The following is a 27,542-nucleotide window of genomic DNA, read 5'->3' on the forward strand; positions in this document are numbered from 1 at the left end:
TTCAAATGCACACACAGTAGACATATAAATGTGTTATTTCTATATGATGCGGATAACTCTGTCATTGTTGGAAGAGATAGCTGAGCTGCCCAGGAATTGCCGTGGTTTTTGAAATAGTAACTGTTGAAATAATAGTGTTCTGTTGTTGCAGTGATTAAACACTTTCCTCTTTATTTTGAAAAAAATTTTTTTTAAATATTGGGAGCTAGGAGAAGCTTTCTGCATATCCTTTCTATCCTCTTTCTTCTTACTTCAACATTCCCTCACTCCACCCCATGGAGACGTGGTATTTCTAAACCAAAGATAATCCAATTTTACATGCAAAGACATTTTTTTTTCCTAAAGGAAGTGTGCACATTCTTCCTGAGCTCCTAGGAATATTCTTGGAAACTGGATATTGAACACTTTTACTTCCCCGAATATGTTTTATAATCAGGAATGGTGGTAAATTTATCACAGGAAAAACTTGCACATTTTAGTTTTGCATAAAAGAACAGAAGCCCCAAGTTTGATTGATGGAGAGAAACATGCTTATGGTATACATACCAAGCTTTTCTTTTCCTTTTTAAAAAAAAGATTTTATTTATTTATTTGACAGAGAGAGACCCAGCGAGAGAGGGGACACAAGCAGGGGAAGTGGGAGAGGGAGAAGCAGGCTTCCCGCAGAGCAGGGCGCCCAATGCGGGGCTCCATCCCAGGACCCTGGGATCATGACCTGAGCTGAAGGCAGACCCTTAACGACTGAGCCACCCAGGTGCCCCATACCAAGCTTTTCTTAAATGGACAATCAAAAGACATCTAGCAAAAGATAGATAAAATCTCTCTCACACTTTCTTCACTCATAGGACTTCAAATTAAGATCTGGCTGCAGTCATTTTTAACATTTATTTCAGAAATAGTTCCTGGAGTAAATATTAGATATCCCCCAAACTTACACTGTAACGCATACAATAAAAACACATTGTTTCAAAGGGAAAAAATGTAAATGCATACTTAGCAGGATGCAGTTCATTGCCTAAGATATGAATTTAATCAACTTTGTATCATAGCAGAAATTTAAAACACAAAAATATTAGCTAATGGGAAATAAATGATTAAAGAGGATGAACTGGATCACAGAATAATGGGGGATTACTCAGCTATTTAGATTATAAATTTAGCCAAGTCTATGAAGGGTAAGTTATTTAAAATGGCAAAGATTGAAGAATTAAAATGGAAAGCAACAAATGATGAGAAATTTAAATTCAATGTCGTGGGAAATTTCACTGCAATATAAATGTGTCCCACCAAAGCAGGTGCTGCTAGCTTTGGAGGAGATTGTATAGTCATGTTCGTAAAGAAAGGAAGCCAAAAGAAATCTCAAAATGCATAAAATGATTGGAAATCAAGGCCAGATGCCCTTCAGTCTCTCCAGTGCCTTCTGTCACTAAATATAATGCACTGAAGATATTCACTGTGATGAACTGATTTTTTCTCAAAAATCAAAGTGGTTTTCTGGTATATTTTTTCACCTTTCAAAAATCCTTATGAAGTCGGGAAAAGCAACTGTTTACCTAAGCCCCCCAGGCTCTTGGGAGTTATTAAGTGGTAGTATGAGTAAGGGGAGCCAAGTTGCTTAACATTCTAGTCCAGGGGCTCCCATTCAGCCAACTCAACAGACTAGTTATCTGCCACTTACCATATGCTGAGGGCTGACCAAGGTTTTGTGGGTAAAGTCTGTGACCAGATTAGGTTTCTGCTCTTATTTTTTTTTTTTTTTTTTGCATTCTGCTTCCGGGAGATTGAGATAAAGCATGTAACAATGAAATGAGACCTCTGCAGACAGTAATAAATGCAAAGAAGAAAATAAAACTGGTAGATAGTCCCTTGCAATAGAGTGGTCGGGGCAGACCTCTCTTGGGAGGTGATATTAGACCCTTGGAAATCTGAAGGAAAACAAGGCCATAGATCCACACAGGACTTCAGTTTCCAAAGCATTTTCACTTATATGCCCTCTTGTGTGTACAAGTCCTGGAACTCACCCCATAAAGTAAAGCAGGGCTGATACTTGGTGTTCCCATCTTGTAGCCGACGAGTCTGAGGCTCAAAGAGGTTAAATTATTGCCAAGGTCTTTCCCAGAAAGGAGAGAGCCCATATTGATTCACATCTCCGGGTGCCATTACTAGTCTTTAGACCCCACATCAATGTTCTTTCTAGATATGGACACCGTTTGCCAAATTGTATTGCATTCAGCGGCTGAGTATTTAATTTATTGCCTGCAAGATGAGTTTCTTTCACTTGAAATTTAGACTCTATAGAATCACGATGATAACTCTAACCTTCAGCTCCAGAACCTAAGCAGAACCTGGGCCATGGAAACCCTGAGTTCTTGAGCAGGTGTGCAAACCAGACCAGGGCTGGCTTTTTACAGTGACTTTATTGGCAGTTAACACTGAGCTGGAGATGAGTCCAGAATTGAGTAAAAGCTCTTACAGGAAGATGAGAATTTCCACGAGAAGGGAGAAAAGCCCTCCACTGTCACCACGAGCCCTCTCTACAACTCACCGACCATGTCAACAATTACTTTTTAAACTCCTGTTTTGACTATCTAAGGCGCTGGTGTACCAGGACTTCCCACATGATGTAGGAATGAAAAGCACATCCGCAAGACGGGGGGACACTTGAAAACCACTGGAAATCAAACAAAAGTTTTCCATTACTCTATCCCGTCACTTAATTCCTGATAAGGAAGTCAGAAATTAGCAGTAATACAAAGTCAGCCAAGAAAAACAAAAAACAAACAAACAAACAAAACCCCTCACCCTGTTTAGGTACTGAACTACTAATTGTATCTATTTTAAAGTAGTCTAACTCAAATTTCTCACTACAAGAAATTTACATGTGCAACCTATGAAAGAAGCAAAATGTGCCTTGTGACTGAGGCAATTCAGATATCTTTCTCATTTATGAGGAATAATTCACTTTAGGTCATTGGTGTACCTCCCTCTGTGGAACATAAATAAACTCTCTAAGAAGCAAGCTGGACCCCAAGTGACTTTAGACAGACTTCCAGGTTGGCAGTTTGAGGGAGTGAAATAACAAACATGTGTGTGCACACATGTACACATTGTTACATCCACAAAGTCAAGTTCTGTTACTAGCACACATGCCACACATACATGTGCAGATAGACTTGTGCAACTAAACAGTTGTGAATACAAACAATGTCAGCACTGGAAGTAAACAAAAAGTAAAAGAAAAATGAATATAGAAGTAACACAAGTTACTTGTTGGAGGTATAAACAACTCAAAACTAGTCTCTGAAATGTGACTCTTAGTATTGGGAACATAAAACCATTAGGACCCTGAAAACATTTAGCAGAAACTGAGAACAAAATCTAACAACAGAGTTTAGTTTTAGTGGATGTTATACTAGTGGGTGGGTAAGCTTCTTCTCCCTTCAAAATACAACAGATCTCTCTTGGCCTTCAGGAGTCCTGTTAAACCCTAGAAATAATTCCATAAAATGCCCACCCTAGCAACGGACATTCCTCCCATATGGGAGTTATTTCTCTCAGCCCCATTCAAAATGTGAAATTAGGATTTGGATGGGGATGTGTATTTCAAGAAAAGTGCCATACAAATAACTCGGAGCATGAAAATAGGTTTTTCTATAAATGCTTCTTGTTTTTATTAAGACAGTGCAGACATAAAACACACCATATTGCAGTTCCTAAATTGCAGCCATACCACTTATTGATGACCAATAAATTACTTCACTCTAGGATAGATACAAATGCTCCATTCAAGTCCAGTTAATAGAATAGTGTCAGGATATCACAGGATATCATGCAGACAGCTTGCATAAATACAGGAGGAATAATAGCATACTCTCAATAGCTTCTGTGAATTTTAGACATGAAAACTCTGTCCTATTCCAAATTTCAAAAGATGGAATAAAGAATGTTTTCATATAAAATACATTTGGAACAGTGAGGCTTTTTTTTTTCCTTTAAAAAGGCATCTAATCCACCTGCAACATACACTCGCAACTCAGCTTTTTAGTTACAAAATCAGGTAGATATGTATTCTTTTTCATCTAATGTGACCGATGTGAACATTTCAGTGATTTCCAACAATATCAAACAGTTAAATTCAAAATAATATTTTCCTGATAAGTGTGATATATATTTATAATCAAAGGAAGAAAGACTTGTCAGTTAAGACTTGTCAGTTTCGTCTTTGGGAGCTACTTTCTATTTTATCAGATTACTGAAAGTCAGTAGTTGTTTCACAGTATAAAATCTTGAATCAATTACCAACACGCCTTTATTTTCTGCTCCTAATTTTGAAATGTACTTGGACTGGAGGTATGGGAGAAATATTACTGCTTATCAAACACTTTCCTGGAAATTTCAACGCACAAAGTTTCCAGATTTATACATCCTAAAATAAATTATTTTTTTAAAAAATGAAATTAAGAAAAAAGGCGGAGGAAGCCTACAGCTTATATTCTGCGTGAATAGCTTTCAATATCTTCCAGGTGGGGGCAACAGTAAGTCAGTTTTGAGAGGAGAAGAGAGAACGGGCTATTTAAGCTCCCTGAGTCTAGTTACAGAAGATGAAATGACTTCTTAGTAGTAACACTGAATAAAACCACCGTCCGTTTCCAGGAGATGGGACTTCCGCACTCCGCCGGGCTGGGAGCCTCAGGATCCGCCGCCTCGCGCGCGCCGCCACCTCTTCACTCCGCGGGGTCCGAGGCAGCCCGGGCGCGCACGCGCGCTGCGCACCTGCCGGTGGCGCCCAGCTGCGCGCGGCTGGCTCCCGCCGCCGCCCCACTCCCCGACACCGCTGCCCCCGGGCGGTGGACGTCACCCTCAGCGCCCCGGCTTCTTCGCCTTTCAGGACCGCCAGGAAGCAGGGAAAGCCTTCTCTCACGTTGACATCTCATTCATCCTTGCTCGGGACAATTCAAGTCCTTTCACGACTGCTGCAGAGGTGCGCGCGCCTCTCCCCTCAAACTCTCTGGTCGCGGCCGCCAGAAAACCAGCTCTCAGGCGGGGCGGCGGGGCGGCGGGGGTCCCACTCCCCTTCCCCTTCTCTTTGCAAATCCTCGGACTCTGGGGAGGGACGGTCGTGCACTCTGGCGAGGACGAGGGTGGTGCGTGAAGCGGCGGTTGACCTTGCACAGTCTGTGGAGGCGGGACTCCCCAGCAGCATCCCCGGCTCCTCGGTTTCCCTCTCCGACCCCGCGCGGGGCAGGCGGGGCGTGGGAGGCCGGAGAGGCGCAACACCCCGGCCCGGCGGTGGCCGGGCGTCCGGGGGCCGCACGGAGAGGGCGAAGCTCGAGCCCGCGGAGCCGGAGACCCCCTCCTCTCTGGCGGCGCGGGGCTGGAGGTGCTGGCGGAGGCCCGGCTTGCGGCCGCGCTACGTGTCGCTCCTCCGCGTGCCGCCGCCGGCCGCCGCCCGCGCCCTCGGGCCACCCCCGCCGCCCCCAGCGGAGCCCGCGGCCGCACCCTCGGGCCGGTACTTGAGCCAGCAGATGACCCAAGTGACGACGACCGAGAAGAGCGCCAGGATGCTGGCCACCGACAGGCAGATGGGCCCCACGGGCGAAGGCGAGGGCGACCCGGTTGCCGGGGCAGCGCCAGGGGGCGCCCCGCCGCCGGGAGGTCCCCCGCCGCCGCCGTAGTGGTTGACGAAGATGAGGCCGGTGAAGAGCAGCACCACCATGGAGAGGAAGGAGAAGACGACGCACACGCAGCCGGCGGTGAGCGCGGCGCGCTTGCAGTTCTGGCAGCTCTCGTAGGCGCCCGGGGCGCGCAGGCCGGCGCGGGCGCGGGACCCGCGGGCGGCGTCCTCGGCGGGCGGCGGCCGCGGGGCCGGACCCGGGGAGGGCGGCGGGGCGGTGGCGGGCGCGGAGCGGCGCGCCGGCAGCGGGGGGAGGCGGTCCTGGGGCAGCGGGTCGTGCGCGGCGCGCAGGGCCAGCGGGAAGGCCTCGGCGAGCTTGGTGTTGTTGGGCAGGCCGTGCACGCGGCTGTCGGGCAGCGGCGTGCGGTGGCGGCACACGGGGCACGCGATGGTGCCGAGCGGGCCGTGCCAGGGCTGCGGGCGCAGCGGGCGCTCAGGCGCGGCGCTGGCAGAGGCGGCGGCGGCGGCGGCGCGGAGCTGCAGCTGGCTCAGGCACTCCTGGCAGAAGGTGTGCAGGCACGCCAGCAGCTTGGGCGCGCGCCGGTCCGCGTCGAAGTAGTTGTAACAGATTTTGCACTCGTAGTCCTCGAGCGGAGGGAGGCCGGGGACCGTCACCGCGGCGCTCCGAGCTCCCGCGTCCCCGCTGTCCCGGGCTCCCGCCGCGGGGACCCCGGCTCCTGTCGAGCTCCCGGGGCTGCTGCTTGGGCTCCGCTCGCCGCCGCCGCTGTCGCTCGCCGGCGCTGCCATGGCATGATCCGCCCCTCATCGGGGGCAAGGTGAGGCGCCTTCCTCCCCCTCGGTCGCCGCCTCGGCTCCCGCCGGGGAGGAGGCGCTTCTGCCTCCCCCCCTCGGGCTGCTGTCGCCTGGCGGGGGAGGCACCGCTAGCTGGGCCGGGCGGGGGCGCAGCGTCGACCGCCTCCCCCCGCCCCCTCCCCCCCCCCCGCCGCTGCCCCAAGGCGCGGGCGCCTGGGTCCCTCCCAGTCCCCTGGCGTTTCTCTGCCGTCCCCCTTGAGCCTCTCAAGGCCACTGTCCTGGCCCCTTTGGATGTCGGTTTTTGTTGGACTTGGAATTGGAAGTGGAGGGATGTTGGGGAGCGGTGCGGGAACGAAATTTGGGGTGCGGCTGCTTAAGGATGTGGAGCCCTTGCGCACACACCCTCCCCCTCCCCGGCAAACAGGCAGGGGGTGGTGGTCGGAATCCTGGTCCTGCTTTTTCCTTGTTCCTCTCCCTCGCCCTACTCCCCTTTATCCTTGTTATTCCGCGCTTACTGCCCTTGGTCTGGGGCTGAGTCCCTGGCGGAGCCTCCTCTCCCCCCACCAGCAAGAGCTCACCGGTGATGTAATGCGGAACCCGCGCAGGGAGGGGCAGCAGCAGCCTGGGCAGCTGATGAGCAGCGCGGGTTCCTGTCCTTCGTGAAAATCGTGATCTCATTTCTCCGTCCAAGGGCGAAAGCCAGTGATCACCCAGCCATTTACACTTTCCACTTGCGTTAGCAAAGCCCAGGTAACCCTGCAGCATTCATTCACAGGCTGGAAGCGGAGGGCTGGCATTTTCATTTCACCATCTGGAGGAGATTTTGGAGCTAAACAGTATCTTTCTTTCCCCTTGAAATATTTCCTGCTGAGATTTAAGGAGGCACAAAGACACAGACTCATAGCCAGGTCTGGCTGATTTTCTGGCGCTGACCACAAGGGAGGAGGTAGCTATTTCGTTGGTGCGCAGGCGTTTACAGAGGCAGCAGGGGGAAATGTTATCCTCAGACAAGTTCACGCAATTTCAAAGTCCGGCTTAAACTAGCCCCTGGCGCCATTCACCACCTTCCTCCACTTAAACTTTTAATACGCAAATGTAGAGAGCCAAAAATTCCGTGAGTAACCTAGGACAGATCATCCTGATTTATTAAAACTAATGGAAGCCCCACTGGGCAGGTTAGCAAGAAGCAGCACTTCTTGAAGGAACACCCAGTAGAATACAGGACTGGTGGTTTTGGGGGACCATCCAAAAGGTGCTGTTCAGATATTTCTAACCACAAAGTTCTGTTCCCTTGTTTTTCTCCAGGTTGGACGTTCCCCCATGAAGAGAGAACCACACAGGAAGGGAGAGGAAGAGGATGGTTCTCTGGGTTCCCATGAGACGGGAATGTTTCCACTTTTTCTCCGGGTTCTCTGCAGAAGGCAGTAAGATGCTCCAGAGAATGTTTGTGGAAAGGATGAATGAACGGGAAAGCAGCTGAAGGAAAAGGACAGAAAGAAACAGAGAAGCCACCAATGCAGGAATTGTCATAAACAACTAGTAAGTTTCTATGACATTTGAAAGTAAATTTACTTTTTATTGTCGGTGAATAGTGAATGTGATAGATGTCTTAAGTGTAAGGGATCTTAGGAAAACTCATTAGAGACCCCTTTAGCTTTCCATTTCCTAGTTTCAAATTTTATAAATATGATTTGGGGTAATACTCTTTCTTCTTAAAATATGTCATTTTGTGGGGCGCCTGGGTGGCTCAGTCGTTGAGCGTCTGCCTTCGGCTCAGGTCATGATCCCAGGGTCCTGGGATCGAGCCCCGCATCGGGCTCTCTGCTCGGCCGGGAGCCTGCTTCTCCCTCTCCCACTCCCCCTGCTTGTGTTCCCTCTCTAGCTGTCTCCCTCTCTCCCTGTCAAATAAATAAAATAAAATCTTTAAAAAAATTAAAAAAAAAATATGTCATTTTGTAATAGGGGCTGTGATGAGCAGAGGGCAAGGTGACGGACATCAGGAGAAGGCCCTCATCTGGCCTTGGAATATTACAAAGTTATGCAAACCAGCCTCTCAGTGAAGGAACTGGCTGCCTGTCCTTCTTTCTTTCCTTGAGCTGTATGATTGTGAATAGCCTGGAATCATGCATTTTATTGCAGTTTTAAACCCGGTTCTTCTAATTAAGCCCTTTTAAAATTTTTTATTTCTTATTTTTTAAAGATTTTATTTATTTAAGAGAGAACGAGAACGAGCAGGGGGAGAGGCAGAGGGAGAAGCAGACTCCCCACTGAGCAGGGAGCCCAACTCAGGTTCACCCCAGGACCCTGGAATCATAACCTGAGCCGAAGACAGATGCTCAACTGACTGAGCCACCCAGGTGCCCCTTTTCTACTTAAGCCTTGATTGGCCCTTACTGAGAAGAGACATAAAGCTGATGTAGGAAACATTTAAAAACAGGGCATGGGGATAAAAGAAGCACAAAAATAGGAGAGCTAGTGTGTATTTATGTCTTGTTCTTCCCATCCACCTAGTTCCTAGGACATATGCAGCTTCCATGCCAAAAGGGGATGGAAAAAGAGTTCTGAAAGTCCACATGTCTGCACTGGGCAAAACAATTGAAGGTTTTGAATTTTCACTCGATTATGGATTCTCAGTATTGGATGGAAGAATGGAGAAATGGAGCATGGGGCTAAAGCGGAGTTTCTCAACCTCAGCACTATTGACATCTTGAGCTGGATAATTCTTTGTTGTGGTGCTAATCTGTGCATTGTCAGGTGTTTAGTGACATCCCTGGCCTCTACCCACTTGTCAGTCTCAACCCTTTCCCCAGTGGTGACATGGGGGGGGTAAGCCCACCCCGGGGGGTATACTTACCCCTGCTGGAGGATCACAGGTCTCTACCAAAGTCACAGATTTAGTTACGGGGAAACCAAAAGCAAAAACATTTCCCAGCTTTTAATTGGTACAAGCAAAGATAGCCTTGGTAGTCAGAAGTAATTATTTAGTCACTACCAGCATTTTTTCTACAGCTCATGGTCGCTTCAATACCCTAGCACCCTCTTTGAGAGGTCCATACTTTCTATTGGTGGGATCATAAACAATTGCCAGGATTCAGTTAGCAATGCTGGAATTTACTCTCTGTGTGTGGATGGCTTTTAAAGGGACCTAGCATCTCCAATCATTTATATCCTAGGGCCAGTCACTCATTTTTAGGACTCATAAAGGTGTCACATGGGGGTTTTTGAGAGCACAGTGAGGAGCCATGACGTGCCTGAAGAGTGTGAGTTTGGGTGCCGCAGGCCACAGGTGTCCGCTCTGATGAGCTGTAAGGCCCAGCGCTCACAGTGTCATCTGCAGCAGTAAGTAGTGAAGCTTGGTCATTCGTGTAGGAATTAGGCTTTCCTTGTGGTGAAAACTGTGTTGAAAGGGATTCTTAAGTCAGAAACAAGGAACTCAATATTCACATCAGGGTTTGAACTGGCTTTGCTCATGAATCCTGCTCAAGCCTTGAATATATTAGGTACTCAATACTGGCTGAATTGTTTTCTTTTTGAAGACTCTTTCGGAGTAAATGAAAGACACCAATGGTCTCGGGTAATCTTTTATATATATTTCCTCCTTCGACTGTCTAAAGAGAGAGAATGTTTAGTTTTAGGGTTAATCGTCCTGCGTCCAAACGTTAGGTCTCCTCCTCACCTCCTCTATAGCATTAGATATGCTAGTTAGCTTCTCTGTGCCTCAGTTTTCCAAACTTTAAAATGGGAATGAGTAGTGACCTAAGTCTGTTGTGAAGATTGAATATATTCTACACATAACACACAGAGTTCCCGCCCTCTGTTAACACTCAATATTGTTTCTGTCAGGCATTTCTATTCCTGACCTCAGCAGTCCTCACAAATGCCCTATGAGAGAAGCCCAGAAGGTTTGTGTCACCAGCCCAAGGTGACAAGCCAATAGGGACAGAGCGGTTCTAACCCAGGTCTTCCACTATTTCAGAGATAGAGACACATTTAGCATCTCAGTCAGAAAGACAAGGAGGAGGAGCCCTGACCTAGGAATCTAACCACGTGTTATTGATCTGTTAGTCATAATAAATAAAGCCCTGTATAAAATACGAGGACAAAGTGAAGTCTCATTGGTAATATTGGAAGAATAGATGTATAGTCAGATAATGCCACTCAGAAGCAAGTAGTAAATGAGTCAATCAAAAAGTTGACATTTAAAAATAGAAACTGGGTTGATTCAATTAGACATTTATTGAGGTCCTACTCTGGCAGGCGTTATTGCTGTGTGCTAAGGTACCTGGCCCCCAGAAACGAAGACTTTAATAGAGGATATTAAACATTTGTGCAAAACTCGGAGGCAGAATGAGGCAAGTTTGTGGTCCAGGGACAAGGTCTGGTGGGAATAAAGAGGAGAGAGAAGTTATTTCTGCTCTGGGGAGGTAAGAAGTTTCCACAGACTCATGGTCAGTGAATTGTAGAGGATTTGGGAAAATGCAGAGAGAAAGACATTCAAGGCAGCAGCAGGGAAAGCGGTGTGTTGAGGGCATGGCAGGTGGCCTGCTTCAGAGAGAGCATGCAGTGTGTAGGACAGTGTCAGGGGAAACTGAGAATGCTGTACTAGGAGGGTTGGGCTTAATTCTGTAGACAGCTGGATGGTCGAAGGTCAGCATAGGGCAGGAGTGTCCGTGAGAGGTTGAGCTTGGGAGTGGTACATATCCATTAAAAAGTTACTTTAGGCACTAGATCTCATTGCTCTATCCTGCAAAGATATAACTTCTAAAAGAATTAATGTATTCCATTTATGGTGGTAAGTTTTCTCCCATTGTGTAGAGACAGTATGGTCTAGTGGTTAAGAACACTAGTAGCTGCTTACTAGCTGTGTAGTCCTGGAAAAGTTACTTAACCTTTCTGTGCCTCAGTTTTCTCTCCTGTAAAATGAGAGAGTGTTCTCTACTTCAGAGGGTTGTTGTAGGGTCAGAATGAGTTAATATTTGTTCAGCTTCAAACAGTGCCTCGTACATGGTAAGAAAACAAGCTAACCAAACAGGCCCAATCTGCAGTGATTCAAAAGATGCTTTTTCTGGGGCACCTGGGTGGCTCAGTGGGTTAAGCATCTGACTCTTGATTTCAGCTCAGGTCATGATCTCAAGGTCTTCAGGCTTGGGGCTCAGCGTGAAGTCTGCTTGTTCTTCTCCCTCCCTCCCTCGCCCCTCCCCAACTTGCTCCTGAGCATGCGCGCGTGCTCTCTCTGTTTCTCTCTAAAATAAATAAAGAATAAATAAATAAGTAAATAAATTTATTTATTTATTTTTAAAGATTTTATTTATTTATTTGACAGAGAGAGACACAGCGAGAGAGGGAACACAGGCAGGGGGAGTGGGAGAGGGAGAAGCAGGCTTCCCGCTGAGCAGGGAGCCTGATGCAGGGCTTGATCCCAGGACTCTGGGATCATGACCTGAGCCGAAGGCAGACGCTTAACTGACTGAGCCACCCAGGTGCCCCAATAAGTAAATAAATTTTAAAAAATCTTTAAAAAGACCCAAAAGATTCTTTTTCTAGGAGAATTATCATTTCTTTTTTGGTAAATAAAAATAATTCATAAGGAAAACTCTCTCAACCAGGTGATCAAAGTTAACTTCCATAGTGGTAGGTCAAGCTGATCACGTGTACCCTTGATATGTATGGAGAATGGCACTTTCTGTGATAGTCCTCTCAAAAACCTGTAGCCCCAGTTTAAGCATGGGAAAACATCAGACAAATCCCAATAGAAGGATATTCTACAAAACACTTGACCAGGATCTCCCCAGACTGTCAAGGTCATCAAAAACAGGGACAGCCTGAGAAACTGTCACAGCCAAAAGGAGCGTAAGGAGCCAGGACGACTAAATGTGAGGGGAGATCCTGAATGGGAGACTGGTGTAAGAACAACAACAAAGACGTTAGGCGAAAATGGGGGCGCCTGGGTGGCTCAGTCGTTAAGCGTCTGCCTTCGGCTCAGGTCATGATCCCAGGGTCCTGGGATCGAGCCCCACATCGGGCTCCCTGCTCAGCGGGAAGCCTGCTTCTCCCTCTCACACTCCCCTTGCTTGTGTTCCCTCTCTCGCTGTCTCTCTCTGTCAAATAAATAAATAAATCTTTAAAAAAAAAAAAAAAGACGTTAGGTGAAAACTAAGGAAATCTGAATAAAGTGTGGACTTTAGTGTTATCATGTATCAATATTGACACATTACTTATGATAAATGTGGCCTATTAACATAAGATGTGAATAATAGGGGAAACTGAGTAAGGAGTATATGGGAACTCTCTATGTTATCGTTGTAATTTTTCTGTAAATCTAAAACTATTCTAAAATGAAAAGTTTGTTTTTTTAAATGTGGCCAATTCATGGGAACTTGCAATCACAAGGCCACTAACGTTCCTTAGGATTAAGACATATCTGCTTACTGTGCATTTATATCACTTCAAGTAAAATCCAGTAAGCAAGATTTGGAAAACCTTCCAAGGAAACATTTGATTTAGTATTTATTCCATTAGAGTATCTTAATACTTTTTACAATGTGCAAATAATAGTAATTTTTAAAAATGTATAGAAATTGTTCAACTACTTTGAAGAAAATTCAGGAAAGAGAATTTTATTATTTTTTTTAAAGATTTTGTTGTTGTTGTTTTTAAGTAATCTCTACACCCAACATGGGGCTCGAACTTATAACCCCAAGATCAAGAGTCAAATGCTCTACCCACTGAGCCATCCAGGTGCCCCAGGAAAGACAATTTTTAAAAAATATTTCATTTATTTATTTGACAGAGAGAGACACACAGCAAGAGAGGGAACACACACAGCAAGAGAGGGGAGAGTGGGAGAGGGAGAAGCAGGCCTCCCGCCGAGCAGGGAGCCTGATGTGGGGCTCAATTCAGGACCCTGAGATCATGACCTGAGCCGAAGGCAGACGCTTAACAACTGAGCCACCCAGGCGCCCTGGAAAGACAATTTTAAAATCACCTATAACCCAGTACTTTAGCACAGCCATTGCCATCCCTAAATTTATTCACTTAGGCATATGTTTTACATAGTTGTAATAGTAATATACGTACTTTGCTTCACTTTAATTTGATTTATTCATCCAAATTAATATTTATGGTGTCTACTATGGACCAAACAGTGTTTTTCAGGTTGACAATGTAAACCACACAGTGAAGAAAACAGACAAAATACTTGCCCTCTAGTGTGTGTGTGTGTGTGTGTGTGTGTGTGTGTGTGTGTGTGTATGATAGAGAGACACAGGCAATAATAAATATATAACATGATAGGAAGTGGAAACTGCTATGGAATAAAATATAGCAGGAGAGGAGGACAGGGAATATTGGGGTGTCAAACAGGTAGCTTGTTATTTTATTTTATTTTTTTAAAGATTTTATTTATTTATTTGACAGAGAGAAACACAGCGAGAGAGGGAACACAAGCAGGGGGAGTGTGAGAGGGAGAAGCAGGCTTCCTGCAGAGCAGGGAGCCCAATGCGGGACTCGATCCCAGGACCCTGAGATCATAACCTGAGCCGAAGGCAGATGCTTAACAACTGAGCCACCCAGGCGCCCCTAGCTTGCTATTTTAAATGAAGAGGCCAGGCAAGCCCATCAGATAAAGTGATATTTGAGCACAGACATTAAGGAAGTGAGGGACAGAACCATGTGGTACTCCAAGAGTGCCCCAGCAAAGTAAAGAGCACGTTCAAAGGTCCTGAGGTAAGAGCATACTTGATGTGTTCCAGGAACAGCAAGGAAGCCAATGGCAGGAGCAGAGTGAGGTAGGGGAGGGGATAGGAGATGAGGTCACAGTAGGTGTCAGAGTAGAGCTGATCATGTAGGGTCTTGCACACCATTTTAATGATTTTTGGTTTTTAATTAGAATGAAATGAGAAGCCACTGAAGGGTTTCGAGCAGAGAAGTACAGGATCTGCTTTAGGTTTCAAAAGAATCACTATAGCTACTGGGTGAAGAATAGATTAGAGGGCAAGTTTAGAAACAGGTAACCTGGGTAGGTGGCTCTGATTAGCAAACTAGAGAGAGGAAGGTGCTCAGATTCCCTGGGACTGCTTGGATTCTGTACGTGAACGGGAGGCTGACAGTACTCGCTGATGTGGGGAGCGAGGGACTGAGATCAGTTTCCAATGAGGCTTCCAGGGCTTTTGTCCTAAATCCAAAAACTCCAGCTTACATGTTTTAGTCAATAGCAATCATTAATTTAACAACTATGGAGTAAGCATTTTTCCATGATATTAATACTTTTTATAATCAGGACATCCTTCATTTCCTTGTTCAAATATATGCTGACCATCCAATCCAAAATTGCAACCTCCTCCCCACTTCCTGTCCTTCTTACCCTGCTGAAGTTCATTCTGTAGCTACAATTGTCGGGACCCAATGCAAACTGAAAATGTGGAACACTTTTTTTTTTTTTTTTTAAGATTTTTTTTATTTGACAGAGAGAGAGAGACAGCGAGAGAGGGAACACAAGCAGGGGGAGTGGGAGAGGGAGAAGCAGGCTTCCCGCAGAGCAGGGAACCCGATGTGGGGCTCGATCCCAGGACCCCGGGACCATGACCTGAGCCGAAGGCAGACGCTTAACGACTGAGCCACCCAGGCGCCCCGAAAATGTGGAACACTTGTTAAAAAATTATTAAGAATTTCAAAAAGCTGGGACGCCTGGGTGGCTCAGTCGTTAAGCGTTTGCCTTCGGCTCAGGTCATGATCCCAGGGTCCTGGGATCGAGCCCCGCATCAGGCTCCCTGCTCGGCCAGGAGCCTGCTTCTCCCTCTCCCACTCCCCTGCTTGTGTTCCCTCTCTAGCTGTCTCTCTCTCTCTGTCAAATAAATAAATAAAATCTTTAAAAAAAAAAAAAAAGAATTTCAAGAAGCTTAGGGCACCTGGGTTGCTCAGTTGGTTAAGCTTCCGACTCGGTTTCTGCTCAGGTCATGATCTCGTCCGCGGTCAGGGGATAGAGCCCCACATCGGGCTCTGTGCTCAGTGCAGAGTCTGCTCAGATTCTTTCTTCCTCCCCCTCTGCCCCTCCCCACTCTGGCTCTCTCTCTCAAATAAATAAATAAAACCTTTTTAAAAAAAGAATTTCAAGAAGTTTGCCAGCAGAGCATTAACGCAAGTGGGAGGCCCTTCTGAGTACAGGGCCCTGTCACAAACCTGAGAAGCCAGCCCTGCATACACATGTCGTATGTTTAACTAGCTGTTTTGTTCACTGTCTGTCCCTCCTCATATTCACATAAGTCTGTGGAGGATAAGGTTTTTGTGTTTTGTTCCCTGCCCTATCACAATGGCTAGAATAGCACCTAGCACATAGCTGACACTCAAAAAATATTTTTGAATGAATAAGTGATTTTATGTTTTTTTTAAGATTCTATTTATTTATTTGAGAGAGAGATAGAGAGTGCAAGAGAGAGAGCACGAGCTGGGGGAAGGGGAGAGGCAGAGGGAGAAGCACACTCCCCGCTGCACAGGGAGCCTGCCACAGGGCTCAGTCCGAGGACCCTGGGATCTTGACCTGAGCCGAAGGCAGACACTTAACCACCTACGCCCTAGGAATAAGTGATTTTAAATGGCTGATTAACATTTTACCCAATTACTCTCACATAATTTTTTTTTTTTTTTACAGTAGGCTCCAGACCCAGTACGGAGCCCAATGTGGGGTTTGAACTCCCAACCCTGAGATCGAGACCTGAGCTGAGATCAAAAGTCGGATGCTTAATCCACTGAGCCACCCAGGTGCCCCTCTACCATAATTTTCTTGAGCATTCTTTCATCAGTGGATATTTGGGTGGAATATTTTGCTACTATAGATCATGTGGCAATTAAAATCTTCATCATATAGCCTTTGCTATATTTTGGATTAATTCTCTAAGACTGATTCTCAGAAGTGGAATTTTTATAGACCATTGTCCTTGAAAAATGCAATTTGCAAAATGTGTTGGCTGGATGACTTTACATCATATTAAGCATTAATTATCCTTGACAATTTGAGTTGTTATTTAGAAACACATTTTATCACCTGAGAAAATGCTTTCATTCTGTTAATATGTTTATGAAAGGAAGAGTTTTTCTTCAAAAGAATAACTTTTTTCTCTTCAAGAACTTTATTGCAAGTATAAAACCATATCTTGTCCTATTGCTTGCTTTGTTTCAGCAAGATATGAGTAAAGAAGGAATAATCAGATAGATTTTGTAGTTAACATAATAAATTCATCCCATTTCCTCATATATTTTCTTGTCTCGTTGGATTTTTGGTGTTTTAATACTCTGCTTAAACTCTAGTTTATGCAAGAAGATGCATGTCTGTTATGCTCCCCAGGGACTATTCGTAGTTGCTTTTAAGAGTTTTCGCTTTCTGGGGCGCCTGGGTGGCTCAGTGGTTAAGCGTCTGCCTTCGGCTCAGATCATGATCCCAGGGTCCTGGGATCGAGCCCCGCATCGGGCTCCCTGCTCTGCGGGAAGCCTGCTTCTCTCTCTCCCACTCCCCCTGCTTGTGTTCCTGCTCTCGCTGTGTCTCTCTCTGTCAAATAAGTAAATAAAATCTTTAAAAAAAAAAAAAAAAAAAAAAGAGTTTTCGCTTTCTTTAAATGTAATTATTCGAGTTGCCCACCAAAAGAGAAAAGCTTGGGGCTTCCGGGGTGCAGAATCCCATGTCTTTGCCATTGCTTATGCAAACCTAGGAAGTGTTTCATGTCCCAGAGCTTATCCCAGCTGGGGGAGTGATTGGTAATGTGGTTGGTCTCTGTGTCAGCTGGCTGTCCCCAAGGCTTGTCAAGCGTCTACACCCCAGCGCAGAACAGAATCAGTCCTAAACAAGGTGGGAGATAAGTCAGAGCATCACAGACTCTTGTGTCTTAAAATGTTTTTTTTTCTTTTATGTAAGGAATTTGAAAAATGCTTTTCTGCTCTTAAATTTGTAGATCAGCAATATTTTGCAATTTCTTTGTTTTTCTACTTCCATTTTACAATAACGGTGCTAATACAGACCGTGAAGGTCCAAATCATTTATCCAAGGCCATGGGGTAAATTCAGCTAAAATCCAAAGCTATATTTCTCTGAAGGCTGTAGGGGAGGATTCGTTTCCTTGCCTTTTCCAGCTTCTGGAAGATGCCTGCATTCCTTGCCTCATGGCCACCTCACTCCAAGCTTACATCTCCTCTAACTCTGACTCTGACCCTCCTGCTTCCCCCTCACAAGGACCCCATGATTGCACTGGGCCTTCCTAGATAATCCAGGATACCATCCCTATCTCAAAATCTGTAACTTGATCACATCGGCAAAGTCCCTTTTGCAGGTATGTAAAGTAAGATATTCATAGGTTCTTAGGATGCGGATGTGGACATCTTTAGGGGCTGTTATTTTCTTGACCATATAAGCTCTGCAGCCCCAATAAGGCTGCTCACAGCTGGTGACTAGTCCTTATGTTGCATCTGCCCCAGCACCTACTCATTTGTAAAAGAGCTGAGAGAAGCAGTATTTCTCAGCCCATTATGGCCCACCAGTGGGCTGCAGTAGACCAGTTAGGAAACTTTTCTATAAAATATAATCATGTAAAAGCAGATTTTTTTGTCATAGGAGTGCCAGCACCCACATTTCCATCCCTGAGAACTTTCTCCTGCAACGAGAGTCCCCTTTGCTGCCTGGAGTATTGAGGAATTAATGCCCCCAGGAGTAGCCCTCAACCAAGGACTAATGAGAGCTGGTGTATTCATATCCCAGCTCCCTCATCCCTCCTCAGGCAAGTGAATTCTGGGGCACGTGTTTTCTCCTTGCTCTCAGAGTTTCCCCAGCAGAATTAAGCTCCAGACATTCACAGTGGGAGCTGGCTTGACAGGGTACCCTTTAGTGGCTGTCTTCCCTTTCCTGCTTCCTGTTCTTACCTCCCTAATTGGTGTTCCCTTGGGATCACCTCTTCTGGAAGAACTCCAGTTAGGATGTGGGGAAAAGCTTTGAAAAGAAGGGAGAGCAGAAAAAAATGCTCAGACACGTTTGCAAAAGCTTTTCTTGTTGAAACTTTCTTGAACTAAAAACTGGAGTGGGGGTAATAGTAACCCATAGATATATTTTAGGGGATTCCAGGATGTGAATATTTGTCTCTCACTTCTAAAGCGTATCCTGGGGTGATTCCAAGCCGCTGAGAGAAGCTGCACCCCAAAGGTTCAGAGTACCTTGTAGCAATGCAGTAGGGGCGGTTCCATGGGGAGAGAATTAGACCCAGTTCGTTCCACCACCCAGTTTTGAGTCTCCTGATGCCCCAGTGCACTCCAGGAGAGCACACAAAACCTCCTGAGCCTGAGTGGGGAGCAGATGTGTCTGAGACAGTCCAGAGGTAGGTCGTGGTTGGGAGAGGGAAGAGGCAGATGGACCTGAGAGGGGAGGTCCCAGCAACAGAGCATCAGGTGCACCAGGGACCAAGATGGGATGATGGTCACCTGAGCAGAGGCCAGCAAGGACCCACTTGCTCCTCCCCACCTCCTGCCTCTGCCCTCCTTGGCCCCAGATGCCATCCAGAGTAAAAGGAGAGAGAAGGCCACAGTCCTGAACTGACTGAACCATTACCCCAAAAAGGTGATTTGTAAACTGGAAAAGAAGTGACCAAATTTTTGGCAAAATTAAGTTTGTTCTTTTGCTATTACTCAAGAAAAATTGGGGGGGGGGGACTTATAATTCAGGAGCGTATAATATTACACCTGCCACTGGAGAAGATATTTCATTTCCCATTATGTGTTTTAACTGTGGTCCACCGTTCATGTGGCACCATGAAAGTAACCCTAGGAAAACACAGGTTAACTGGATAATATGGAATAACATAAACGTATTAAACTAAAACCAGTTTATTTTTCAATGTTCATACACATGTGCATACACACACACACACACACACACACACACACACACACATTCCCCTGAACTGCTATGCCCTTATGGCTCTAAGGAAGTGGATGGGTCAGTACCACGTTGGGAAAGAAGCCTCATGAAGAGCTCAGGTAAGGCTAGCCTGGGAGGGATCTGCAGGGAGAAGGGACAGGAGACTAAGGTGTCAGACAGATGTGTCTCGGCTCCCTCCTTCTGGCCAATGAACCCCGACAGGTGAGGTGGAGCCTCAGAACTTGTTATTAGGTGATATGAGGGGATTATTGTTGATTTTGTTTGGTATAATAATAGCAGTGGGATTATGAAAAAAGTTCTTATCTTCTCTGTCTAGTGATATAGGAGAAAGAGTATGATATCTTGAATTTGCTTTAATATACCCCAGCAAAAATAAATATATAGATAAATACATTTAAAAGTGGGAGAGGGACACCTGGGTGGCTCAGTCGGTTAAGCGTCCAACTCTTGATTTTGGCTCAAGTCATGATCTCAGGGTCAAGGGGTCAAGTCCTGGGTGGGGCTCCGTGCTCAGGACGGAGTCTGCTTGTCCCTCTCCTTCTGCTCCTCCCCTTGCTTGCGCTCTCTCTCTCAAATAAACAAATAAAATCTTAAAAAAATAAAATAAAAGTGAGAGAATAGAAGAAATAAGATTGTCACCATGTATAAAAATTGTTGAAGCTGGATGATAGGAATTCAGGTGTTAATTATACTACTTTCTTTTGTGATATTTGAAAATGTTCCTATCAGTTGTTAATCTTAGAGACAGACTCAAAATTGGCAGCATTCTTATTAAAATAGCCCTAATATGGCTCACATCTTTGAAGGTCCCACTAGCACTTTGGTTTTAAGGGACTAGAGAAAATCATCTTGAATTCACCTCTTTCGTTCATTATTTTTTCTTGACTCTTTTCTCAGCCTTCGTTAAGAAATCAAGGAAGAGCTAAGGGGGGCGGGTTGGGGAACCCCGATGTCAAACCAAGTCTTTACAGGATCACTGCCCAGTGCAAGTCCTGTGGGTTCTTCTCTCCTGTCTTTTCTCCCACATGCTGCTCAGGCACCACTGGAGCCCAGAGCCCTACCCTTATCATTCCAGATATCTCTGAGTCATTGCTCCAAAACCCGGAATGAGTGGATCAAGGGAGACGAAGAGGATGTGTAGGAGCTTATCAATGAATGCTATATGAGCAGAATGGAAAAACTAGAGCTTCCTATGCAGTGACCATATATGGTCTGTGAAGCTCTTTGTTACTCAGATCTTTTAAAAGATTCAGAGAGATGCAGGTCTTGCGGGCGGGTCCTCTCCTCACCTCGGAAAGTCTATGAGGCTAAAATTGCCCCACCTTCATCTCTGGGAGCCAAGAGATCGTGCCTCATGTGCCAACCAGCTGCAGGCTCAGTTCTAGTCCAGCTTCTCCATGCTCCAATCATTTGGTATCCTTTGCATGACAAAGGCAAAATTAACTGGACATGCATGCAATGTACATTTCTCCAAAAGGCCTTTTTGCAGCCTGACCCTTTTAATCAAGTCTGTATGGTTGATGGAGAAAAAAATTTTCCCCTCTTGTTAAATCTGCCCTTTGATTAGATGCTATAAAAATAATTAGGTAGAAAATGTGTTTTAAAGATAGAAAATCTCTTCTCCTTGAGCTATGAATCTTCTCTTTGAGAGGCAAAAACCAAGTGCAGTATTTTTAATACAAAGATAAGCAGCTTCTTGGATGCCACACAGGAGAAAAGACAGCTGCGATTGTATTGCATTTCTGACTGGTGTCTGTGCTGATGCTTCTATCGCTGCTATGAATCCCAAAACTAAAGGCTGCCCGAATGCGGGAAAATATAAGACAATGGAGTTCCCAGCCTGACACCAGGGATTGTCTTGACCTCTAGAGAGAATAAAGGCCAAAGATGATATAAGGTTGTACACAAAATATCTAACCATACCTTCAACTGGAAGAAGAGGGATTGTGGGTGCTCGTGGACCACGGGTGTTGAGGAGATGGCCCAGCCTCTGAGACTCTAGTGTCTTGAATTCTTTGCAGAGTCCTGGGTAGTGAAAGTCTTCCCAGACGCTGGATGGCCAAGCAGCTCCTTGATGTGATTAATCTCCAACTGCAAAATTTAAAAGGAAAGGGGATTTCAAATGAAAATATGTGGAATTTAAGAAACAACACAGAGGATCATAGGGGAAGGGAGGGAAAAATAAGATGAAATCAGAGAGAGAGAGACAAACCATAAGAGACTCTTAACTATAGGAAACAAACTGAGGGTTGCTGGTGGGGAGGGAGGTGGGGGGATGGGGCAACTAGGGGTTGGGCATTCAGGAGGGCACGTGATGTGATAAGCACTGGGTAATATATACAACTGATGAATCACTGAACTCTACCTCTGAAACTAATTATACACTATATGTTAATTAATTGAATTTAAATTAAATTGAATTAAAAAAATTTCAGACCCACTGTGAAATTCTCACTCTTGAGCTCTTTTGTTTTGCATACCTGCATAGTCAATTTATAATCTCTTAAGTCTTCTGACTCCAAGAGAAATTTTTAAAAAGATCTTCTACCTTTGGTTGGAACAAAAATAAAGGTGAACAGAAGAAGCATGAAAAATGTCTGGATGTGAATGACCTCGATTCATCTGTGAGTAGTCCTAGGACAGTTGCTGTTCTTTTGTGTTTGTGTGGCAAGAAGTACGTAACACACAGTTTACCATCTTAGCCATTTTTAAGTGTCCAGCTTAGTCGTTTTCAGAATATTCACATTGTTGTGAAACAGATCTCCAGAAATTTTTCATCTTGCAAAACTGAAACTCTATACCCATTCGACAGCTCCCCCTCTGCTCCCTCCCCCCAGCTCCTGGTAACCACCATTCTACTTGCAATTTCTATGAATTTAACTACTTTAGATACCTCATACTAGTGGAATCATACAGTATATGTATTTTTGTGACTGGCTTATTTCACTTAGCATAACGTCCTCAAGATTCATCCATGTTGTAGCATAGACAAGATTTCTTTCCCTTTTAAGATTGAATAACAATCCATTGTATGTATATACCACATTTTGATTTTTTGATTTTTTGGTTTTTTGTGGGGTTTTTTGTTTGTTCATTTGTTTTTAAAGATTTTATTTATTTATGTGTCAGAGAGAGAGAGAGCACAAGCGGGGGGAGCAGCAGGCAGAGGGAGAAGCAGGCTCCCAGCTGAGCAAGGAGCCCGATGCGGGACTCGATCCCAGGACCCTGGAACCATGACCTGAGCTGAAGGCAGCAGCTTAACTGACTGAGCCACCCAGGTGTCCCGATACACCACATTTTGTATATCTATTTCATCTGTCAATGGATATTTGGGTTGCTTCCACATCTTGGCTATTGTAAATAGTGCTGCTATGAACATGGATGTGCAAATATCTCTTCAAGATCCTTCTTTCCATTCTATAGATATAAACCAGAAGTGGGATGGCTGGCTCATATGGTAGTTCTCTTTTTAATTTTTTAATTTAATCTGTGTTCCATAGCGGTTATACCATTTTACAACCCCCCCCCCCACACACACACACAACAGTACACAAGGGTTCCAATTTCCCCACACACTCACTAACATTTGTTATGTTCTGGTGTTTTTTTTTCTTTGATAGTAGCCATCCTAATGGGTATGAAATGATATCTTATTTTTTTGATTTGCATTTCTCTGATGATTAGTGATGTTGAGCATCTTTTCACATTCTTATTGACCATTTTTATATGGTCATCTTTGGAGAAATGTTTATTCATGTCTTTTGTCTATTTTTTAATTGGTTGATTCCTGTTGTTGAGTTGTGCGTATTTTTTGGGTTTTTTTACAAATCTATTTATTTTTTTAAGTAGGCTCCATGCCCAGTGTGGAGCCCAACATGGGGCTTCAACTCACAACCCTGAGGTCAAGACTTAAAATCAAGAGTTGGACACTTAACTGACTGAGCCACCCAAGTGCCTCATGGGTGTTCTTTATATACTCTGGATATTAATCCCTTTTCAGATATATGATTTGCAAATATTTTCTCTCATTCTGTAGGTTGCCTTTTCACTCTGCTGATTGTGTCCTTTGATGCACAAGTTTCTAAGTTTGATGTAGTCTCATTTGTCTGTTTTGCTTTTGTTGTCTGTGCTTTTGGTGTGATATCCAAGAAATCCTTGTGACATCCAATGTCATGAAGCTTTCTCCCTTCATTTTCTTCCAGGAGTTTTGTAGTTTTAGGTCTTATGTTTAATGATTTAATCCATTTTTATTTAATTTTTATATAGGGTGCAAGATAAGAGTCCAACTTCATTCTTTTGTATGTGCATATCCAGTTTTCTAACGCCATTTGTTGAAGAGACTGTCCTTTCCCCATTGGGTGATCTTGGCACCCTTGTTGAAGGTCATTTGACCATATATGTGAGGATTCGTTTCTGAGCTCTGAATTAAAAAAGAAATTTTTTTTTCTTTAATTTATTTGAGAGAGAGAGAGCATGAGCAGTGGGGAGAGGCAGAGGAAGAGGGGAAGCAGACTCCCTGCTGAGCAAGGAGCCTGATGCAGGGCTCAATCCCAGGACCCTGAGATCATGACCTGAGCTGAGAGCAGATGCTCAACCATCTGAACCCACCCAGGCACCCCTATGAGCTCTATATTCTATTGCATTAGTCTATTGGTCTGTCTTTATGCCAGTACCACACTGCTTTGATTACTGTAGCTTTGTAATTTTTTTAATTTTTTTATTTTTAAGTAAAATAAATAAACCCCAGCGTGGAGCCCAACACGGGGCTTGAACTCATGACCCTGAGATCAAAACCTGACCCAAGATCAAGAGTCAGATGCTCAACCGACTGAGCCACCCAGGCACCCCTGTAATTTTTTTTAAATCAGAAAGTGTGGGTCCTCCAGTTGTCTTCTTCTTTTTTTAAAATTGTTTTGGCTATTCAGAGTTCCTTAAGATTCCATCCATTAGGATGAATTTTCCTATATCTTCAAAAAATGCCCCTGGGATTTTTGATAGAAATTGCCCTGACAGTCATTGTTCTTTAATAAATGCAATGGAGAATCTCAAAAAAAGTGGTGAAAGTTACCAAGGCAGCAGACAGAAGCTTGATAGCTAGAAGCATGTATAATTTTCTCAACCTCTTTGTAAAATAAAACTATCACAGCAGAAAATTATACCAGTAAATGTATTTGTCTTAGTATGTCTTTTTCTCAGATCTCTACAAATTAAATGGTGGTCCTTAGGAGAAAGGGAAGAGAGAATCAGTTGTTTCCTTTGAGCAGTAATTTTTTTTTAAGATTTATTTATTTTAGAGAGAGAGAGAGCAAGCGAGCAGTGGAGGAGGGGTAGAAGGAGAGGGAGAAAGAATCTCAAGCATACTCTGTGCTGAGCAGAGCCTGATGTGCGGGGCTTGATCTCATAACCCTGAGATCACAACCTGAGCTGAAACCAAGAGTCGGGCGCTTAACCAACTACGCCACCCAGGCATCCCAAGAACATAGTAATTTTAATAATAACAATAATAGTAGTGATTGCCATGGTATCATATAATTTGTTTAGCATTTATGTTATATAAAGCATTATAGTCCATTATATCATTTTATTTTAGTCCAAAGCAGCATGTCCCAAAGTTATGATCCCTGGAATACTGGTTCCTGGGAATCATTGCAAACTACATTCTTTTATACTCTGCACTTAGGGATTCATTGTTAAAAGCTCTGAGAAGTCCTGCTGCAGATATATAAAGAAATCAGTTCAGTTTCATATAAACCAGTGTTTACCAAACTGTTATGGCTACAATTTTTTTTTTTTAGTAAACTTTGTTAATGTCCCATGAATGTAAGGTATGACTAAAGGCACTCAGAGCAGAGAATTTAAATCAACAGTTTTTATTTATTTATTTATTTATTAAAAGATTTTATTTATTTGAGAGAGTGCGAGAGTGTGAGAGAGAGAGAGAACACAAGCAGCGGGAGTGGCACAGGGAGAGGGAGAAGCAGGCTCCCCACTTAGCAGGGAGCCCAACATGGGGCTTGATCCCAGGACCCCGGGATCAGGACCTGAGCTGAAGGCAGACGTTTAACTGACTGAGCCACCCAGGTGCCCCTAAATGAACAGTTTTTAAATGCTGCATTGCAAATACTGAGTTTGTTCACAGTGGTACAGGAAATAAGATGCACAGGACAAGGGAGCACATCAGTCAGCACAGGACTGATTTCTCCCTTCATGCCTAGAAGGAGCTAAAGCTGGGGGTGACAGTTGGCATGCATGGAGACCTGGGTGTGTTTGTCATAAAGAAACTGGACCATTTCTTCCATACACTATGCACATGAAACTGTGTACCATCCTATTTGCAGCAATACCCTTGCTGAAAAAGAGCAAATGGATTCTGAAGTTATATTGAGCCAGGCCAGACGAGATCTGTTAGATGAGATCTACTTAATCACCTCTTCACATGATGATGATTTGGAGTATTTCCTATAGAGCAAAATAAATTACCTTTCATCCAGCATGATTAATCATATTGATTGTTTATATATTTCTCTCCCTGGCCATGATATATTCTCCTTCCTAATTTCTTTTAAAGAATGGCTTCTTCCAAAACACTAAGAGTCCAAAAACCTTTAAATGATGTATTATTTATCTCTCTGGCCACACAGATTCCTTCAGAGTCATTACTGACTCATTCCTACAGAGTCATTAAATCCATCAATGGCGCATTTGCTGACTTAATAATCAGCAGATTTGGTTTTCAGGAGACTCAGGCGGCTGTAGAGGGCAGACCCATGAGGTGGTATCACATCCATTACCAGCATGCAGGGGCAAGGTGCTAACTTCAAACCAGGGGAACATGTGTGGGCCTGCAGCTCAGACAGTTTTGGAGGCCCTTTTTAAATAATTCAAATTATTAGACACTACATTGAATATTCACTTAGAATCATCATGTAAATGACCACCATAACAACAAAATACTTAAAGCTGACGAACTCTGGAAAGATCTCAAAATTTAGAAAAAAACCACATATTTAATATTTAGCTATCTGATACACGACTCAATAAAATTCTTGTCTGCATATGCTTGATCGCCTATTCCTGCAACAGTGATTTTGTCCTGCTTTCTACGGAGAGAATAGAAGGAGAAATCAGATTTTCCTCTGATTGGATCAATCCAGTAATGGATTGGTGGTGAATCACGATGGTGGATGAAATGATTGTTTTGTTTTGTTGCCATGGGTGAAAGGATGTTTTTTATTATTGATAGTGTGGAAAGATTTCTTTTGGCTTCACAACTTACTCTTGGTACATTTTTTAGGATTGTTATCAATTTTAGGAAAACTTCTCTCAAGTGTCTTTCACAGACGAGCTGTAGGATTTCAAGGCATTTCAGAGGTTGGTTGTTGCAGAAGCGAATCTTAAATACTTTCTGAATTGGTAACACTCATGGATCAGCTTGTCTTCGGGGTCCCTAATGTTGTGGCATATTACGAGGGTCACGTCAGACCCTGCACCTTCGTTTATCTTGGTGGACTGTGTTGGTAGAGTGGGTGTTAGAACCGTTACTAACAATTGTTCCTGTAGGGGGTGCAGCTAGAAATAACTAACCTATACACAGAAGAGTCTGTGAACCACAAAAATGTCCTACTAAACCAAAACTAGATGTAACCCATCAACTTCCTTAGTCATGATCCAAAAATGCCCATGGCTCCTCCTATAGAACCCAACACAAAGGGAACTATGAGGAGAAGCTGCAGTGGGAAAGAAACAGTGGCCCCAGCCATTTGTGGTTAAGATATTGTACTCCTATAAATTTCATAAGAACATATGGCCATGGAAGCACTTACAAGTGCTCCCCTTGAGGAGCCATGAAACTTAAGCTTTATTGGTTTCATGGTAAATCCACTTCTTCATTTTTGTCCACTCCAATTTTCTTTGGTGGAGCTGCTGTAGTTTCTTTAGAAAGGATGCATGTTTGCTTGTTGAACTGAAGGACCAGATCTGTCGAAAATATGACACAACCGTGTAGGAGATGTGCACATGGCCATATTTCAGCTGGCCGATTTATTACATTTAATAGAACAATTACTTGGCATTATGGGATCAGTAGCTCTTAAATCTGAGGTTAAAATCATCTCTGTAGCTTTTTAAAAATACAATACACAATACACCCAGAAATTCTAATTCAGTAGACCCAGGGTTAGGCCTAGGAATCTCCAATTTTCAGGTT

At 44.3% G+C, this 27,542-nt stretch overlaps 2 protein-coding genes across 2 annotated transcripts in view; one reads left to right on the top strand and one right to left on the bottom strand.

Moving 5' to 3' along the window:
• Positions 1-690: 690 nt before the first annotated feature.
• Positions 691-7,130, bottom strand: RNF228 (ring finger protein 228). Its single transcript, XM_078071358.1, has 2 exons — positions 7,006-7,130; positions 691-6,537 (listed from the first exon to the last, which is right to left on the bottom strand). Exon 2 carries the CDS (start codon positions 6,419-6,421, stop codon positions 5,411-5,413), a length of 1,011 nt encoding a protein of 336 aa, XP_077927484.1. The 5' UTR covers positions 6,422-6,537; positions 7,006-7,130; the 3' UTR covers positions 691-5,410.
• Positions 7,023-27,542, top strand: part of SGPP2 (sphingosine-1-phosphate phosphatase 2) — a 181,350-nt gene continuing 160,830 nt past the window's right edge. Inside the window, exons 1-3 of the mRNA XM_078071356.1 lie at positions 7,023-7,177; positions 7,733-7,966; positions 16,074-16,183. The gene's annotated coding sequence lies outside the window, so the exon portion shown is untranslated. The remainder of the gene's footprint in view (positions 7,178-7,732; positions 7,967-16,073; positions 16,184-27,542) is intronic.

Source organism: Halichoerus grypus, chromosome 4 (assembly GCF_964656455.1).
Source record: "Halichoerus grypus chromosome 4, mHalGry1.hap1.1, whole genome shotgun sequence".
NCBI lineage: Eukaryota > Metazoa > Chordata > Mammalia > Carnivora > Phocidae > Halichoerus > Halichoerus grypus.